The 20,490-nt window shown below is 39.0% G+C and overlaps 1 protein-coding gene across 3 annotated transcripts in view; it reads left to right on the plus strand.

The window, feature by feature from the left end:
- The window catches only part of PHKB (phosphorylase kinase regulatory subunit beta), a 227,599-nt gene that overhangs the window by 2,207 nt on the left and 204,902 nt on the right, over positions 1–20,490 (plus strand). Inside the window, exon 2 of one of the 3 annotated variants that reach the window (XM_070771928.1) lies at positions 156–265. The exons of the other annotated variants lie outside the window; for them this stretch is intronic. Within the exon in view, the coding sequence (XP_070628029.1) occupies positions 214–265 (52 nt within the window). The 5' untranslated portion in view covers positions 156–213. The remainder of the gene's footprint in view (positions 1–155; positions 266–20,490) is intronic. 3 annotated transcript variants of the gene reach the window in all.

The raw sequence follows: 20,490 nt of genomic DNA on the forward strand, positions 1-20,490 counted from the left end.
AAGCAAAGAAAATCAAATTTTCTAGTCATAAAGGAGAAAATAAAATTATAATGAACCTCAGTTATTGCCTTTGTTGCACACTGCATCATGTTAATAACTGCTCACACTGCTTTCAATTAATCTAACGCTGATTGCTTCTAACCTTCACTAAACAGTTTTGAAAATTGCTATAGTTTAGCCTGCGACGCTTATGATTAGAGTCAACAATTTGAAATGGCCAGCTCACCTGATCCAGTCGTCCCTTCACCAGCTTTCTTAAGGTCTGGTAAGTGTGTAGACCCCGAAAGGGTCACTCAGTAATTTTAAATATATTTGTCTCTGAAGGTTGCTCTCACCATATTATATCATTTTGGTTTTATTTTCTCTTTGGAGGGCCCAAGCCTGAGCCCCATTTCTGTTATTGTTGAGCTCAAGTTTGCACTGTGTGTTGAATGTGGTCTGTGCTGTAAGAGGCCTGGGAAGTGCAGAGTGGAGCCCCTGCCTTAACACTGTTTGATCAGGGGCCATTCCTCAGTATCTGGGAGCCTTAATTGTCACCTGTGTAGATAAAATGCTTCTTCAGTAATTTTTGTCTTCTTGCATAACAAAATAAATTTTATAAATTAGAAATTTTTGATCAACGTTCCAATTATTTTCTCTTCATTAACTCCCTGTGAAGTAGGTATTTTTATATGCATTTTCATAGGAAAGAGAAGCCCACAGAATTGAAGCAGTTGTCCCAGGTCCTGAAACTATTACCTTTTAAGGCCTTGTGGTTTGTCTTCTATCCCATGGTTTGCCTTCTATCCCATGGCTTCCTTAGCTTGGAGGGGGTGTTGGTGCACAGGCTCTTAGAGACCATTTTCAAGTTGGATTAAAGCTGGGGAATTGTTTCCCAGGTGAATGTTCTGGGTTTTGAAAAAAAATCTGGAAGAGGTCTACACAGTCAGAAAATACTACATATGGATTCCCATTAGGAACCCAGGCCTTTGAATGTATCCTAAATAGAACTTTGTTAAGCGGCCATGGAGCTGAAATGAAGACTGAATCACCTTGGGCCATTTGAAACCTGTTCTGTGCTTGAACACTGGGTAAAGCCCATTGGCTAGAGACAGCTTTGTCTTTAGTGTGCCTTAAGCAGAATATTCAAGCCTCAGGACTTATGAACAGGTAGGTAGATGTGAGATGAGCCAGTTAGCAGTGAAAAATTGTTTTTGACTTCACTATAACCATGTAGAAGTGGTTCCTCCCTCCTCTCCCGCCCATCCCCCCCACACACACTTATTTAGATTTGTATTTCAAATCCTGTTTTGGCAAGATGAAGGGGAAAATTCTTGAAGAACAGATAGAAAATACTTTAGAGAAGAATCACAAATAGAAGAAAACAAAGCTTATACTTTAAGGAAGGAAAATGATCCATGTCTTTAGTTGTCATCTGCTAAATGACAAAATAGTATATGTAACATTACCAATTGATTTCTGATTTGATCTTTGAACTAGGAGAACATCAGGACATCTATCTTTGAACTGCACCTTCTTTTAAGCACCAGGCTCTGTTTTTCATCTTGGCTTTCCTAATAAGAGCTGGTGGATTTCCAGCACTGGCAGAGTCATTCAATAGTTATGGGGAAATAGAATGCTAAAGGTATACTTTTATGTATCAGTATACCTGAAAATTTCAAAACCTAAGAACTATGCAACTTACACAGTGTTTAAAGCCATATACAAGAAGTTTTTCTAGTACCATATTATTAAATTGAAATAGAATGCACCAAGAAACAAAATAGAAAAATACCAAACTTAATCATTATAAACCATTTTAGAAGATGGATTCCATAAAAATTACTTTCAATAGTGGCACTTGGGGTTTCTCTAACCAAAACTTAAAAACTTTTGTCTGTTAAATAGAGTGGTTTGCATAGTTTATTTACTAATTTGGAAATACTGCATATATGTTGGAAATGATTTGTTTTTTTTGCTATTGTAGTTCATTGGACGTTATCATTATGGGAGAGTGTTTAATGGTGTGATTTCATTTAACAATCATTTTAAAGCATGTCTTGGGTTTATAGCTGAGCTTTTCCTTAGTACCTTTGGCTAGAAACTATTCATTGTTGCCAAAAGTGAAAGCTAGTATCTTCATTTTGGAAAATTAGTTTCAAATATACCTAGATTATTTTATGCATTCCAACCCTCTTTATTCCTGCTGGATTTGTTTCTGCTATGTTTCTTTTTATTTCTACTCTTTATTGAATTTAGTGTGTCCTTCATTTCTGTGTGTGCCTGCTTGAGTTGTGCTGTGACTGCTAATGTGTCAGTATGTGCTGTGCTTGAAGATGCATTCTTTATTTTGACTGCTAAAATCCAAAACTGGATCTCGATGTCCAGGTTTTTCTTTAAAGAACCTCTGGGCAAAGCATATAGGTCAATGAATTTATAGGCAAATTCCACAACCAAAGTGAATTAATTAATTACTAGGTAAAGAATGTAGCATCCAGTAACTTAGACTACTTCCGTTTCTCATTTGACTACTGCAGTTCTATATTAGGTTAGCAGAGTTGGTCGGCTAGAGCAATCACTGTAATTGACATTACAGTTCAGGTATTTGTAGTAATTGTTATGGCATTTTGTGATGAGGTAAGAAATGTCTCAGCATTTTTAGTTTTATTCTTAGATGATAATTTAAAAAATCATACCCTACAATGAATCATTGGTTTATCTCTATCTTGGCTCTGTATGTTTATCAGCATCTAAAGGAGTTTATCAGCATGTGACTTGAGTTTTTTTCATTACTTACTTCTTTCTGGGCTCTTTGATTAATTTCATTTCATTTTGAAGGGCATATCAATACCTGGTCAAATTTTATTGTATATTCTGGGCAGAACTCAATTTTTAATTTTGTGTGTCTGACACTCTCTTCTTTTTGGTCACTTATATAGCAGGCTTATTTTCAGCCTAATATAATAGTCAACTACTTAATGAGGGTTTCTTTTTGTTGTTGTTTTGTTTTTTTGTTTTTGTTTGGCCTTAGGTTCCTGAACTGTTACGTGTTGTGGCACCTTCTAAGAGCCTAAGGAAAGCATACACATTTTGTGTTCAACTATTCCTGAATCTAATCCTGGCTCTGTTTACTATTTGTTTGATCTTGAGCAACTTACTTTACATCTTTGAGACTTGGTTTCCTTCTCTGTAAATATAAGGGTCATAAAACTTACCTGAAGGGATTATTGTGAGGATTAAGTGCATGAAGCAGGGCACTCAAAGCTGGTGCTCTGGGACAACCCAGAGGGTTAGGGTGGGGAGAGAAGAGGGTTCAAGATTGGGTGGAAACATGTACACCCGTGGCTGATTCATTTTGATGTATGGCAAAAAGCATCACAATATTGTAAAGTAATTCACTTCAGTTCAGTTCAGTTGCTCAGTCGTGTCTGACTCTTTGCGACCCCATGAACCGCAGCACACCAGGCCTTCCTGTCCATCACCAACTCCCAGAGTCCACCCAAATCCATGTCCATCGAGTTGATGATGGCATCCAACCATCTCATCCTCTGTCATCCCCTCCTCCTGCCCTCAATCTTTCCCAGCATCAGGGTCTTTTCCAGTGAGTCAGCTCTTCATATGAGGTGGCCAAAGTATTGGAGTTTCAGCTTCAACATCAGTCCCTCCAGTGAACACCCAGGACTGATCTCCTTTAGGATGGACTGGTTGGATCTCTTTGCAGTCCAAGGGACTCCCCAGAGTCTTCTCCAACACCACAGTTCAAAAGCATCATTTCTTAAGCACTCAGCCTTCTTTATAGTCCAACTCTCACATCCATACATGACCACTGAAAAAACCATAACCTTGACTAGACGGACCTTTGTTGGCAAAGTAATGTCTCTGCTTTTGAATATGCTATCTAGGTTGGTCATAACTTTCCTTCCAAGGAGTAAGCGTCTTTTAATTTCATGGCTGCAGTCACCATCTGCAGTGATTTTGGAGCCCAGAAAAATAAAGTCAGCCACTGTTTCCACCGTTTCCCCATCTATTTGGCATGAAGTGATGGGACCAGATGCCATGATCTTAGTTTTCTGAATATCGAGCTTTAAGCTAAGTAAAGTAATTAGCTTCCAATTAAAATAAATTAATTAAAAAAACACTTGATATTTAGTAGCTGCCCAATAAATTCTATTTTTTATCTTTCCTAAAAATGTGTGTTTAACAATACTGCTGGTTTGGTATTTAAGACTGATTTTACAAAAGCAAACATGGTTGCTTATCATTTTCCCTTATTTTGACATAAACTCATGGAAGTTACTTGATTAAGAAGGCTAGTCATGATAAAATACAATTGGATGGAATCAGATTAAAACAGAATCTACCACTTGTTTTAATCTAAGTCTGTTCATTTTTGTCAGTAATCATTGCAGCTCTAAAGAAATTGTTTCTGAGCGTTTCCATAGAAACTCTTATCAGACAGCAAGGAGCGCCATCATTATATACAATTAGAAGAGATATTTGGTTTATATTGGGTATGTTATGGGTTCCCTTCATGTAGGATTGAATTTTGAGGAGCACTTGTAAATTGTTTCCTGCCTGATCTCTGATCTCTTCTTACCATGTCCTGCCCTGACATCTTAGAAGATTTAGGAAATGGAAGCCATATGATATTATTTAACTATCTTGGCATCAATCTTATTGACCTTAAAGCTCATTCTCTTTCTCTGTCATTTGTTGTTCAGTTGTTCAGTGGTGTCCGCTGCGACCCTATGGACTGCAGCATGCCAGGCTTCCCTGTCCTTCACCATCTCCTGGCATTTGTTCAAAGTCATGTCCATTGAGTCGATGGTGCCATCCAACCATCTCATCCTCTGTTGCGCCCTTCTCCTCCTGCCTTCAGTCCTTCCCAGGATCAGGGTCTTTTCCAATGAGTTGGCTCTTTGGAACTACAGCTTCAGCATCAGTCCTTCTAATGGAATATTCAGGGTTGATTTCCTTTAGAATTGACTGGTTTGGTCTCCTTGCTTTCCAAGGGACTCTCAAGAGTCTACTTCAGCACCACATTTTGAAAGCATCAATTCTTCAGTGCTCAGCCTTCCTTATGGTCCAATTTTCACATCCATACATTACTCCTGGAAAAACCATAGCTTTGACTATATGGACCTTTGTTGGCAAAGTGATGTCTCTGCTTTTGAATATGCTCTCTAGGTCATAGCTTTTCTTCCAAGGCAGGCATCTTTTAATACCATAGCTGCGGTCATTGTCTGCAGTGATTTTGGAGGCCAAGAAAATAAATTCTGTCAGTTTCCATTTTTTCCCCATCTATTTGCCATGAAGTGGTGGGACCAGATGCCATGATCTTTGAATGTTGAGTTTTAAGCCAGCTTTTTCTCCTTCATCAAGAGCCTCTTTAGTTCCTCCTTGCTTCCTGCCATTAGGGTGGTAGAATGATTATTGCTTGCATCTTGGAAATGTTCACTGCTCTTCTCTCACTCACTCATGTCAAATTAACTGTTTAGTGGACCTCTCTGATGTTGTGGAAATTCTGTAATAGAGTTGGCCCTCTGTTGGCTCTACAGTCTGAGAAAGCAGAAGGCCAACACAGCCATGCTGTTTTATTTAAGGGGCTTGAGCAGCCACGGTTTTTGGTGTCATTGGCAGGGATGATGTGGTCCTGGATCCAATCACTGGTGGATACCAAAGGACAGTCTTAATTCTAGTCTTAGAGATACTGGTAAATGATAAAGGTCTTAAAGAGGAGCTTATAACCTGATGGAACTTTTTGCAAAGTTAAAGGTGGCTTCAGTGCTTTTGCATGCCTGTAGTCTCTAACAAGTAGTTGTTTCCTACTTAACTTTGCTACCTATAGCCATCACCTCCCATTGTACCACCCCTCTACTTAGTCTGTTCTACAAGCTTTTATTTTTCTAAAATAAAGAACTGGTCCTGTTATTCCTCCGACTGGATAACAAGCACCACTTGTCAGCTCTGTGTTTTCTGCAGGATTAGCATGGGGCTTCAGAGAAGGCATCTCTGAAAGTGACATTTCAGCTGGAGGATATAGGAGTCAAATGAGAAGTTGGGGTAAAGAGTGTCCTAGTATAGGATCTTGGGGGTAGATAGAGCTGGATATTTGAGAACAATACCCTTAAAGGACAAAACATTATGAATGACAATAATAGGAAAGAGAGGATGACTGTGAGGGGGAGGGTGCTGGGAGGCTTGAAAATACCTGAATTTTCCTGTAATCGGAAGGGAAAACTATGGAAAATTTGAAATAACAGAGTGATAAGACTTGAGTAATATTTTATGAAGATCTTCTGGCTATTATGCAAATAAGTTGGAAAGTGGTAAGAAAGCAGGGAGCAGCCTCATGGTGGAAGTCATATGCTCTCTGTTCCTATCTCTACATTTAGCAATTAAGAGTAGCAATGTTAGGCATATGGGACACTCAGTCCTTTGATAATAAATGACAGTGAAAGCACAAATACTGACTGTCATCAGAACAGATTCAGTCTAGATTCAGAAACTGTGGCCACCTTGATCATCTACCATTTTTGTATGTATCTTTGACTCAGCAGAGTAACTTTTAGAATGTGGCCAAATTTAATACAGGAAAATTTTCTGTGTCTATGTCTAGCAAATAGATTTACATCTTATTTTTACATTATTTGTACATATTTTAAAGTGGAGGTTAACCATTCTGTTTCTGAAGACCACACTAAGAGCTGCCATATCTTTCTTGGTTTAGGCTGAAAGAGATATAAACAATTGATTCACCTGTTAGAAGATATTGCGTTTGTAGGAGATGTAAATATTTCTTTGTTTTTACTGGTAAAACTTACGAAATTAAGATATCATTAAGATATGTCTTTTTTTTTTTTTTTGAGTCTTGAAGATAGACCCAAAGAGATTTGAAAGTAATCCTAGACTAGAAAACACATAAAAGAAAACTGTAACTCACATGTTATATACGTAGTCTTGAAAATTCAATAAACACTTTTTTGATTGTTAGTTGTAATTTTCTGTGATATGTTTTTAATAAATTTGCACTTGTTCTTATTTTTGTCACAATTGGCCTTGGCTGCCTTGATTTGCAGTTGTTTTAAAAAGGTGAAAACGTTGCTGGTTTTTGTTTTAGTTTTTTTTTTTTTTCCTATAGCTTTTATTTGCTTCTTTTTACCAACAATGATGTGACTTTATCTTAGTCGTTTGAAAACAACTAGTTTATTTTTAATTTCTTGATTCTCTTTCAGTTCATATTTCACAAATTTCTTGAGGACGTTGCTTTTTATTGATGAACAGATATGATATAGGGACTTCCAGAATCAGTGAGAATCTTTTTATGTATATAATTGAATTTGGCTATTTTTATGGGTTCTGATATATGTGTTGTCATCTTTCAAACTTTACATAATTAGTTTTGTCTTTGAAAATATACATCAATTAGTTTTTGTTATAAAAGTTTTTAAAGCTTATTGTTTTAATTGTTGCACTTCATTATCAATAACCTCATACCATTTCCATGGCCTTCCTTTTCAACCACTTAAGATTCAAGTCTTATAGGACTTGAATTTTTTCAAATATTTAAGCCCTGGTCTTAGGATGAACTGTCATGTTATTATTGGTGTGATAGATTTAGTCTGTGGTTAAAGCTGTGAATGTAGACTGGCAAGAACAGGCCCAGAGTTTGGGGCTGGGCAGTTGAGCTTTGGATAGTCCTTCATATATGTGTTCTTTCTCTTTCTTGTATGTTTTGAAAATATACTCTTCTCAGGTGTATGACTTGTATTCATAATTGCATTTCTATCCTCTTCCAGCAGTTGAGCCACTGAAGAAATTTTTATATATTTAAATTGTATTTTTTTCAATGTGGTTACATTAACTTTTGAATTTTGATCATAGATACCTGATGGTTGATTATAGTTATAAATCACTACTTTGGCTGCTTCAGTCAGTGGACTGTTTTTTCTGTGGAGTTTTTAGTCTGTATGTAACAGCGCACAGTGAGCTCAGCCCTTAGTACAGCAGCCATTGCTGTGCCTCATTACTCTGCACCCTGTCACCAGGCAGTGGGTCCTGCTCAGCCATTGGTTGTTGCCTCAGTGCGTCCTGCCCACTAGCAGCCACTGTCAGTGAGCGACTGTTAGTGGTCCTGCTCAGCTATTGGACAGCACAGCTGTGGGCCCCACCTACAAGCCTCCAACTGTTCAGGAATGAGTTAGTGAGGGGAGTTAGACAACAATGGAGTGGTGGTTGTGAGGTGGAGAGTGAGGTAAGAGGCGGATCCTGACCTTCTCTGGGAAGCTCTCCAGCTCACCCAGACTTGGGCCAGTGGGTGAGCTGGGGGGCCCAGAGAACAAGCTTAGGGCTGTGTTCTGTAGGGCTTCAGAGCCCTCACCTAGGCCATCCACTGGTCTTGGCCCAGGCCTTGAGACAGTGGTAAACCTTTCCCCTATCCCTATCTCTGCTGCCTAATAGCAGTGGCAGTCTGGCTGGGTCACAGTCTGTGGGACCTGGTCCCCAGTATACAGGTGGCCTGAGGAGCCTAGGGCCAGTTATGTTGGGCACCTGGCTCCCTCAGAGATGACTGCTGGGCAGAGTCTGGGTATCTGGCCCTGAGGGAGCTCCCAGCTGAGCTCCGCCTCCTCTTAACCACTAGTAGGACCTTGGAAGGTGAAAGCTGTGCCTTGGGACTTGGCCCTTTCTTGTTAGGACAGAGAGTAACATTCTTTGGTAGAGGTTTACAGAAACATTGTTACCTGACAGTGACCTAACTTCAAGAACAAATATGACACCAACAAGTTTGCAAAACAACTAACCATGCCCTTCTCACCTTTTGATTTTTAAAGGGCTCTTTGATGAAAGCTTTCAGTAAGTTTGAGGTTCTTAGGGCATGAGCCACCCATCTCTTTGCATGACCCAGTAATAAACCTTTCTCTCTTCCAGACTCCAGTGTTTTAGTCTTATTTGGCCTTACTGTGTGTCAGGCACACGGACTTGTGTTGTTCAGTAACATATAGGGCAGATTATTCTTTTTGATTATTAATTTTAATAATTTATCTCTAAGCTTTTTAACAGCTTCTAGTTTACGCTGATTTCAGTTTCATATGTTCTTTTTTTCATGTATTCTGAATATGTTTCTGTCAAGAATTTTTATCTGTGTAAACAAATGACAGTTGTGCAAATCAGGTTAAAAATTAAGGTCAGTGAACTGCACTGATAAACTTACTGTGATGTTTGATTTTAAACATTTTGATAGAAGCATTTACTGTTATATTTATTTCAAGGATGGAAATTTGGCTCAGGTATCAAGCAGCCTGTGTGCAGGGGTGTGTGTGGTGTTTGTGTGTATATGATTTGACTGTAGACCATGCTATCTTAATGTAGGTGGCCTTACTATATATTCTCTCTCTTTAAGCAAAAACAATATATGAGATAAGTTTTGAACAACAAAGCAACCCGTGGCTGATTGATTCCAAACTGGGCAACACTGTTAGGTTTTGACCATTTTGGAGCTATGGGTTTGTTCAGTGACTTCACCTAGAAATTTGTAGTAGGAAACCTGGAGCTCTAGAGAAAATGCACTGTTCATCATTAATCGTTCGTTAGGCTTTGCTTATGACGTAGTGTAATATTTATGTCCCACTGCATGACATCTCCAACTTTCATACTTCTAAGGACACTTTAAAAATATATCTTACTTAAAAATAACTTCTAAAGATTTTACTTTTTAAACATAATGTCATTTGGTATTATGCTAGGCATTGGTAGAAAGCATTGATCATTTCTATTGATACATATAATTTTTGCTTTGAAAGGATTTATTCCATTCAGATTGAGCCTTTTAAATATGGCTCATATAAGCGAGTTGATTTTAGACCTTTACCTTTTTTTGTGTTAAACATCTTCTAAATGGTCTCCTGATAACAATGAATTGTCCATGTTAAATATCTGTAATAAAGAGGTATTCAAAATACTTGCTTATTTTCTTAATTTACATAGTTCTGACAGTAATTGTCTTTGCTTTGTGGAATCCTTTTATGAGTTTTCATCTGTTTTTCTATCAGTTCTGAGATCCTCATGTTTGGTATATTATCTTGTTTTCATGAAAATACTCAATAAAGCACAATTAACTTGTTAATACTCACCTAATCCCAATTCTCAATAGGCTTGTAGCTTTGATAATAAGCATTTGCTCAATGACTGCAAGGATTAAAAAAAAAATCCTAGCGGGATATAAGGTTAATTATTATTATTTAAAGGAATAAAAAACTAAGGATAAGAAATTTATCACTAGATTCTCCTCCTGTATTACTCTATATGATCTTGATATTTGTGCCTGAGATGTGTACCAAATATAAGCCTTTCCTCAGTCAAATTTTTCTACCTTTTAAATATTTATTGAATATTCATTCTTTTCTGCATCCCTGCTGTCACTATCTTAATTCAAGGCTCTAGGATGAATGTTTTAACCAAAAATGGACTCTTGTGTCTAGGACTCACCACTTTTCTGCAATCTTTCATACTGCCAACAGTTATCTTTCTAAAGTTTGGATCATCTCACTGGAAGCCGTTACATCAACCTCCCCAGTGGTTCTCCATTATCCAAAGGATAAAATTCAAACCTGGATTCTACTGTTAAGCATATTTCACTGTTGGATACTTTTCCACCTTCTTCTCTGATGTACCACTCTGCTTCAGTGCTTTATTTTCCATTTATTTTTGAATAGAACATATTTTCACACCAAACATATTTACCCCACTGGTCAAGTCCAGAAAGGTACAAAGTTCAAATTCAAAAAAGTAGTATGATAAATGAAGGAAAATAGTGAACCTAGTGTTAATAAGTTTAGGACTTGATTAGGGCATTCTTGATTGGTCTTTGACTTTGGACAGCATATCCAGGTCCAAACTGCATTGTCTCTGACTTCCTTTTGCCCCTTGCTTAAATATCTTGAGCAGTTTCTGTGTACTGATGTTTGCTTCCCTTGAGCAGAAAATGGAAGAAATCACATATTTATATTTTTATAAAAATAGAAGTTATCAGTTCAGTTCAGTAGCTCAGTCGTGTCCGACTCTTTGTGATACCATGGACTGCAGCGTGCTGGGCTTCCCTGTCCATCACCAACTCCTGCAGCTTACTCAAACTCAACGTCCATTGAGTTGGTGATGCCATCCAACCATTTCATCCTCTGTGGTCCCCTTCTCCTCCTGCCTTCAGTCTTTCCCAGCATCAGAATCTTTTCAAATGACTCAGTTCCTCGCATCTGGAGAAGGCAATGGCAACCCACTCCAGTACTCTTGCCTGGAAAATTCCATGGACGGAGGAGCCTGGTGGGTAGGCTGCAGTCCATGGGGTCGCTAAGAGTTGGACACGACTGAGTAACTTAACTTTCAGTTTTCACTTTCATGCATTGGAGAAGGAAATGGCAACCCACTCCAGTATTCTTGACTGCAGAATCCCAGGGACGGGGGAGCCTGGTGGGCTCCCGTCTATGGGGTCACGCAGAGTCGGACACGACTGAAGCAACATAGCAGCAGCAGCAGCAGTTCTTTGCAACAGGTAGCCAAAGTATTGGAGTTTCTGCTTTAGCGTCAGTCCTTCCAATGAATATTCAGGACTGACTTCCTTTAGGATGGACTGGTTGGATCCCCTGGCAGTCCAAGGGACTCTCAAGAGTCCTCTCCAACACCACAGTTCAAAAGCATCAATTCTTTGGTGCTCAGCTTTCTTTATACTCTCACGTTCATACACGATTACTGGAAAAACCATAGCTGCGACCAGATGGGCCTTAGTTGGCAAAGTAATGTCTCTGCTTTTAAATATGCTGTCTAGGTTGGTCATAACTTTCCTTCCAAGGAGCAAGCGTCTTTTAATTTCATAGCTTCAGACACCCTTCGCAGTGATTTTGGAACCCCCAAAAATAAAGTCTATCACTGTATCCATTGTTTCTCCATTTATTTGCCATTAAGTGATGGTACTGGATGCCATGATCTAAGTTTTCTGAATGTTGAGTTTTACACTTGATCTTAGCCAAAAGGCCGAGAAGCGATGAATGTTGAGTTTTAAACCAACTTCTTCACTCTCCTCTTTCACTTTCATCAAGAGGCTCTTTAGTGCTTCTTCACTTTCTGTCATTAAGAATTGTGTCATCTGCATATCTGAGGTTATTGACATTTCTCCCAGCAATCTTGATTCCAGCTTGTGCTTCATCGACCCCAGCATTTCTCATGATGTACTCTGCATAGAAGTTAAATAAGCAGGGTGACAATATACAGCCTTGACGTACTCCTTTCCCGATTTGGAACCAGTCTGTTGTTCCATGTCCAGTTCTAACTGTTGCTTCCTGACCTGCATACAGATTTCTCAAGAGGCAGGTCACGTGCTCTGGTATTCCCATCTCTTGAAGAATTTTCCACATTTTGTTGTGATCCACATAATCAAAGGTTTTGGTGTAGTCAATAATTCAGAAGTAGATGTTTTTTCTGGAGCTCTCTTGCTTTTTTGATGATCCAGTGGATGATCCAATGGACTGAAATGGGTGAATTTAACTCAGATAACCATTATATCTACTACTGTGAGGAAGAATCCCTTAGAAGAAATGGAGTAGCCTTCATAGTCAACAAAAGAGTCTGAAATGCAGTATTTATATGCAATCTCAAAAATGACAGAATGATCTCTGTTCATTTCTAAGGCAAACCATTCAATATTACAGTAATCCAAGTCTATGCTGAAGCAGCTCAATTTGAACAGTTCTGTGAAGACCCAGAAGACCTCCTAGAACTAACAACCCCAAAAGATGTCCTTTTCATTATAGGGGATGGGAATGCAAAAGATACATGGAGTAACAGGCAAATTTGGCCTTGGAGTACAAAATGAAGAAGGTCAAAGGCCAACAGAGCTTTGCCAGGAGAACACAAGTGGTCCTAGCAAACATCCTCTTCCAACAGCACAAGAGACACATGGACATCACCAGATGGTCAATACCAAAATCAGCTTGATTATATTATTTGCAGCCAAAGTTGGAGAAGTTCTATACAGTCAACAAAAACAAGATGGGGAGCTGACTATGGCTCAGATCATGAACTCCTTATTGCCAAATGCAGATGTAAATTGAAGAAAGTAGGGAAAACCACTAGACCATTCAGGTATGATCTAAATCAAATCCCTTATGATTATACAGTAGAGGTGACAAATAGATTCAAGGGATTAGATCTGATAGAGTGCCTGAAGAACTATGGACAGAGGTTCGTGATTTTGCACAGGAGGCAGTGAAAAGAATAACCCAAGGAAAAGAAATGCAAAAAGGCAAAATGGTTGTCTGAGGAGGCCTTACAAATAGATGAGAAAAGAAAAGACATGAAAGGCAAAAGAGAAAATGAAAGATATACGCATTTGAATGCAGAGTTCCAAAGAATAGAAAAGAGAGATGGGAAAGCCTTCCTCGGTGATCAAGGCAGAGAAATATAGGAAAATAATAGAATGGGAAAGACTAGATATCTCTTCAAGAAAATTAATGATAACAAGGGAACATTTCATGCAAAGATGGGCTCCATAAAGGACAGAAATGGTATGGCCTAACAGAAGCAGCAGAAGATACTAAGAGGTGGCATGTATACACAGAAGAACTATACAAAAAATATCTTCATGACCCAGATAACCACAATGGTGTGATCACTCACCTAGAGCCAGACATCCTGGAATGTGAAAACAAGTGGGCCTTAGGAAGCATCACTATGAACAAAGCTAGTGGAGGTGATGGAATTCCAGTGGAGCTATTTCAAATCCTAAAGGATGATGCTGTGAAAGTGTTGCACTCAATATGACAGTAAATTTGGAAAACTCAGCAGTGACCACAGGACTGGAAAAGGTCAGTTTTCATTCCAATCCCAAAGAAAGGCAATGCCAAAGAATATTCAAACTACTGCACAATTGCACTCATCTGATACACTAGCAAAGTAATGCTCAAAATTCTCCAAGCCACGCTTCAACGGTACATGAACCCAGATGTTCAATCTGGATTTAGAAAAGCCAGAGGAATCATAGATCAAATTGCCAGCATCCGTTGGATCATATAAAAAATGAGAGAGTTCCAGAAAAGCATCTGCTAGTGCTTTATTGACTACGCGAAAGCCTTTGATTGTGTGTATCACAACAAAATGTGGGAAATTCTTCAAGAGATGGAATACCAGAGCACCTGACCTGCCTCTTGAGAAATCTGTATGCAGATCAGGAAGCAACAGTTAGAACTGGACATGGAACAACAGACTGGTTCCAAATCGGGAAAGGAGTACGTCAAGGCTGTATATTGTCACCCTGCTTATTTAACTTCTATGCAGAGTACATCATGAGAAATGCTGGGGTGAATGAAGCACAAGCTGGAATCAAGATTGCTGGGAGAAATGTCAATAACCTCAGATATGCAGATGACACAATTCTTAATGACAGAAAGTGAAGAAGCACTAAAGAGCCTCTTGATGAAAGTGAAAGAGGAGAGTGAAGAAGTTGGTTTAAAACTCAGCATTCAGAAAACTTAGATCATGGCATCCAGTACCATCACTTCATGGCAAATAGAGGAGGAAACAGTGGAAACAATGGCTGACTTGATTTTCCTGGGCTCCAAAATCACTGCAGATGGTGATTGAAACAATGGAAACAGTGACAGACTTTATTTTGGGGGTTCCAAAATCACTGCAAATGGTGACTGAAGCTATTAAATTAAAAGACGCTTGCTCCTTGGAAGAAAAGTTGTGACCAACCTAGACAGCATATTTAAAAGCGAGACATTACTTTGCCAACTAAGGCCCATCTGGTCGCAGCTATGGTTTTTCCAGTAATCGTGTATGAACGTGAGAGTATAAAGAAAGCTGAGCACCAAAGAATTGATGCTTTTGAACTGTGGTGTTGGAGAAGACTCTTGAGAGTCCCTTGGACTGCCAGGGGATCCAACCAGTCCATCCTAAAGGAAGTTAGTCCTGAATATTCATTGGAAGGACTGATGCTGAAGCAGAAACTCCAATACTTTGGCCACCTGATGCAAAGAACTGAGTCATTTGAAAAGACCCTGATGCTGGGAAAGATTGAAGGCGGGAGGAGAAGGGGACCACCGAGGATGAGATGGCTGGATCCATCACTCACTTGATGGATATGAGTTTGAGTAAGCTCTGGGATGCTGATGGACAAGGAGGCCTGGCATGCTGCAGTCCATGGTGTTGCAAAGAGTCGGACACGACTGAGCGACTGAGCTCCACTGAAGCTATTTTAGTTGGTTTGCATCCTTAGATTCAAGGGTGTGTGGAGTTGGATTTTCCTAAGACAATAAAGTTGCTATTTGATCCCATTTTCTTCTCTTTTTTCCCCTCACCTTTCTTGATTTTTACAAGATGAAATAACTACCTCTTAGAGCCTTGGATCTCCTTAAAATGTAGATTCTGGTATAGCAGGTCTGGCATGTGTCACGAGAGTCAGTAGTTCTAGCAACCTCCCAGGGAGGCCCTTCTGCTAGTGTGCTAGTGGATGGACTACACTTTGGGGGGAAATGTCTCTCAATAGCACCATACTTGTTCAGCAGCAGTCCTCATGTCTTCTCTGTGTTATATTTTAGGCTCTGAATCTTGGGTGCTGAATTAGGTCTGTCATGTTCCCAATCTTAAACATCATTTTGGATAAATTTGTTATCATTGGCATCACTGATTCCTGTTTGGCATGACCCTACAGTTCCTATGTGTGACAGTGATTGTTTCTACAGCCTCCTTTTGCTAGTGAAAGTGAAAGTTGCTCAGTCATGTAGACTCTTTGTGACCCCGTGGACACTACTGTCCATGGAATTCTCTAGGCCAGAATACTGGAGTGAGTAGCCTTTCCCTTCTCCAGGGGATCTTCCCAACCCAGGAATCAAACCAGGGTCCCTGCATTGCAGGCAGATTCTTTACCAACTGAGCTATGAGGGAAGCCCTCCTTTTGCTCTAATGGGTCTCTTTTACCAGTTTGTTGGTATTCTCCAGATTCTGACTTCTGACCTGATTTTACCTGGACCAAATCCTTTTTACTCAGCTTTGCAGGGCATTTGGGTTGCTGGTTTGGGACTCTTGTTTGAGCCTGTTGCTATACATTAACAAAAGTTAAATTTTACAGCAGATGTTATTGGAGGTGGGTGGATCTTATTTATATTTCTGTCTAGTGTTATTACCGTACATTATTTCCTTAATTTATTTATTGGCTATGCTGAGTCATTATTGTGCTCTGGTTTTCTCTAGTTGCCGCAGCAGGAGTGAAGGTTACTCTTCCTTGCGAAGTTCAGGCTTCTCATTGTGGTGGCTTCTCTTGTGTAAGGCAGGCTCAGTAGTTTGGTGCGTGGGCTTAGTTCCTCCACAGCATGTAGAATCTTCCTGGACCAGGGGTCAAATCCATGTCCCCTGCATTGGCAGGCAGATTCTTAACTAGTGGACACCAGGGGAGTCCTACTTATTTCTTTAATTATAGAAAGTTGATTATTATATTATATTATATTAGTTGATACTGTCTGTCCAGGGGGTCTTATAGTCTTCATTTCAGTGGCCAGCTCTGTTTCAGGATGTAATGACTGCTTCTGTTTTCAGGGAATTGCCTAGCCAACTGAATGAAAATAAGAGGCATATTTAGTAAGCTGTAGAAGTTAAATTTATTTTCTTCAGTCCAGTTTATTTTCCACAGCTATTTCTTTCATAAACTGAAGTGCTGATTACTTGAAGATCTTCACGTAGGCCCCTGTCTGATGGTTGTGGGAGTCGTGATGTGTCCAGGATCTGGCCTCTTTCATATCTCATGTAGTTTATCATTTCAAGCAGAATAATACCAGTAGACAGGGAATTTATAATACCTTTAGAAAAGTATTTTTTCCTCTAGGCATCCTTATAAGATAAGATTCATAGGATTCATTCTTACAGAATGAACAAAAAATTGAGGGTAGGTGCTCTAAGTAATAGATATAATTGTTTGAAAAGGAGAGGAAACAGCAAATGGTCTTCAAATTAACTGCAAAAAACTAGCAAATTCAAAGCTGATTTTTACTGTGGTTTCATGTTGCAGTATAGTTTAGTTCCATTTGTAATAGTATAAGCTGAATATCTTATACCGAATACCTAAATATCCATTGTCATGACTCCAGTTGTCATTTCCATTTTTTTTACTATAAAATTCTTACAACTAAATTATAATGCAAATTAAAGTTCAGCAAAATTTTAATAGGCTTAATATTCACCCAGAGTTACATTCTTTCAGTTTTGTATTCCATAAAAAACTAATAGCCCATAAAAAATATCGCACAGCTAAGCTACGCTTAGAATAGACATGAAACATTTAAGCCAAACTAGATAGTTTGAATAGTGTATTTCTTGATGAAAACATTTAGTACTTAAAGGATGCCTATTATAGTATTCCAGGTCTATAATTTTAAATGTATGTATTAGAAAGTTGGTTAATTTGTGTTTTAATATCTTCATTATAACATGAGTTCAATAGCCTAATATGCATCCTATGCTTCTTTTTTTTTTTTTTTTTTTAACCAAATCACATTTAATTTGTTGGGGAAGTCTTTTTTTTTTTAATTTTCTAAAACATGTATATTATACATACTATTTAAATATTTATATATACAGAAGCTTGATAAAGGCTTAAAAAAAACAACCAAAAAAGAGATAGAGAAATGGGAAAACAAACTACATGAAATGGGAGCACTTCCCATTTGAAAGAAACTAGATAAAAGTAAAATATCATCATATAAATAATCCAGTTGTTTTTAAGCATGGTTGCTCATTAGAAACACATCTGGAGCTTTGGAGAAAAAGAAGCAATACCTAAGCACTTATATTTTTCAGAAAATCCCAAGATAATTCTGATATTCTGGATTTTAAATGTGATTACAGATTTTTCTATTAAATGGTAGTTTTAGTGATATAGAATCCTGTTATTTTCTGTTGCCCAATCATAATACAGTGGTATTAAGCAAATAATAGTTACATAGTCACAACAAAAGGTGTTTATCAGTTTTCACAATCAATATTCAGACAAAAAATAAATAATAATTGCAGTTGCAAACCATAATGGAAGCATGATTAACCTAACAATATAAAAATAATTACATACAATTTGGGGGTTACAAAAAATGATGTGGTAAGTGGAACTGAACACATGTGGTAAGTGGAACTGAAAACTGAACACATGTTTTCATCCATCTAACCATCTAACCATCCATCCAGTATATGTCTTTTGGTTGGTGCATTTAATCTATTTACATTTAAGGTAATTATCAAAATGTATGATCCTATTACCATTTCCTTAATTGTTTGGGGTTTATTTTGTGTAGTTCTTTTCCTTCTGTTAATGTTTTATGCCTAGAGAAGTTCCTTTAGCATTTGTTATAAAACTGATTTGGTGGTGCTAAAATTCCCTTAACTTTTGCTTGTCTGGGAGCTTTTGATTTCTCTGTCAAATCTGGACGAGAGTCTTGCTGATTAGAGTATTCTTGGTTGTAGGTTCTTCCTTTTCATCACTTTAAATGTATCGTGCCATTCTGTTTTGGCTTATAGAGTTTCTAATGAGAAATCGGCTGGTGACCTTATAGGAGTTTCCCTTGTATATTGTTGTTTTTCCCTTGTTGCTTTTAATATTTAATCCTCGTCTTTAATCTTCATCAGTTTGGTTACTGTGTTTCTTGGTATGTTCCTACTTGGGTTTATCCTGCCTGGGACTCTCTGCACTTCCTGGATTTGGTTGACTCTTTCCTTTCCCATGTTGAGGGCTTCTCTGGTGGCTTAGAGGTTAAAGCATCTGCCTGGAATGAGGGCGACCTGAGTTTGATCCCTGGGTTGGGAAGATCCCCTGGAGAAGGAAACGGCAACCCACTCCAGTACTCTTGCCTGGAGAATCCCATGGAGGGAGGAGCCTGGTAGGCTACAGTCCATGGGGTCACGAAGAGTCAGACACGACTGAGCGACTTCACTTTCCCATGTTAGGGAAGTTTACGGCTATTATCTCTTCACACATTTTCTTCGGTCCTTCTCTTCTCCTTCTGAGACCCCTATAATGTGAATATTGATGCATTTAATGTTGTCCCAGAGGTCTCTTATGCTGTCTTCAGTTTTTATCGTTCTTTTTTCTATACTGTGTTCTGTGGCAGTGATTTCCACCATTCTGTCTTCCAGGTCACTTATCTCTCCTTCTGCCTCAGTTATTCTCCTATTGATTCCTTCTAGTATATTCATTTCTGTTCTTTAGTTCTTCTAGGTCTTTGGTAAACGTTTTTTATGTCTTCTCCATTCTTTTTCCTAGATCTTGGATCATCTTCACTATCATTTTTCTGAATTCTTTTTTTGGAAGGTTGCCTATATCTACTTTATTTAGTTGTTTTTGGGGGGTTTTATGTTGTCCCTTTATCTGCTCCATAACCCTCTGCTTTTTTAATCCTGATCAACTTTCTGTGGTTTTTCTGTCTGGCAGCTATGGGGTTGTGGTTCTTCTTTATTCTTCTATCTACCCACTAGTGGATGAGACTAAGATGCTTATGTAAGCTTCCTAATGGGAAAAACTGGGTCTTGCTCTGGGCAGGGCCTTGCTCAGTAAAACTTGAATCCAGTTATCTGCTGATGGGTGGGACTGTGCTTCCTCCCAGTAATTTGTTTGGCCTGAGGCAACCCAGCCCTGGGGCCTGTGGGCTGTATGGTAGTGTTAATGGCAGCCTTTAAGAGGGCCTTGCCAAGGGGCACCTTCCAGGAGTGCTGCTGCCAGTACCCCTGTCCCCATGGCAAGCCATTGCTGACCAACACCTCCACAAGAGACCCTCCAACATGAGCAGGCAGGTCTGGTTCAGTCTTCTATGGGGTCACTGCTCCTTTCCCCTGGGTCTTGCTGCACACGAAATTTTGTTTTTGCCCTCCAAGAGTGGGGTCTCTGTTTCCTCATCCCCAACTGGGAAGCCTAACATATGGCTTAGAACCTTCACCACAGTAGGAGAACTTCTTTGATATTTTGTTCTCCAGTTTGTGGGTTGCCCACGTGGCAGGTATGGGGTTTGATTTTATCATAATTGCCTCTCCTCCTATATCATTGCTGCTTCTTACTTGTCTGTGGATGTAGAGTGTCTTTTTTGGATGGGTTCTAGCATCCTTCTGTGGATGGTTGTTCAACAGCTAGTTGTGATTTTGGTGCTCTTGCAGGAGGCAATGAGCGCACATCCTTCTATTCTGCCATCTTGAGCCAGCCCCACATCTTAATGACAGATTTGATTCTGCTGCCAAGGGTCTTGAATTTGTTTTGTCTCCCTATATAAATGGCATGTTTTGGGGGGATGTTTGACAGTTGGCCATGGAGGTTGTTAGTGAAATTAAAGTTAATACTGAATAATCATGCTTCAGAAATAATTGTTGGTTTTGGTTATGAAATTTTATTGAAGACCTGTTAGCATCACTCCTGTGTAGTACAGGGGCATACTTCAGGGGAGCTTTTGCTCTTCCACTCTCAGTTATGCTCTTTCCTCCAGCATTGTTAGAGAA

The sequence above is a fragment of the Bos indicus genome, chromosome 18, assembly GCF_029378745.1.
Source record: "Bos indicus isolate NIAB-ARS_2022 breed Sahiwal x Tharparkar chromosome 18, NIAB-ARS_B.indTharparkar_mat_pri_1.0, whole genome shotgun sequence".
Classification (NCBI taxonomy): domain Eukaryota; kingdom Metazoa; phylum Chordata; class Mammalia; order Artiodactyla; family Bovidae; genus Bos; species Bos indicus.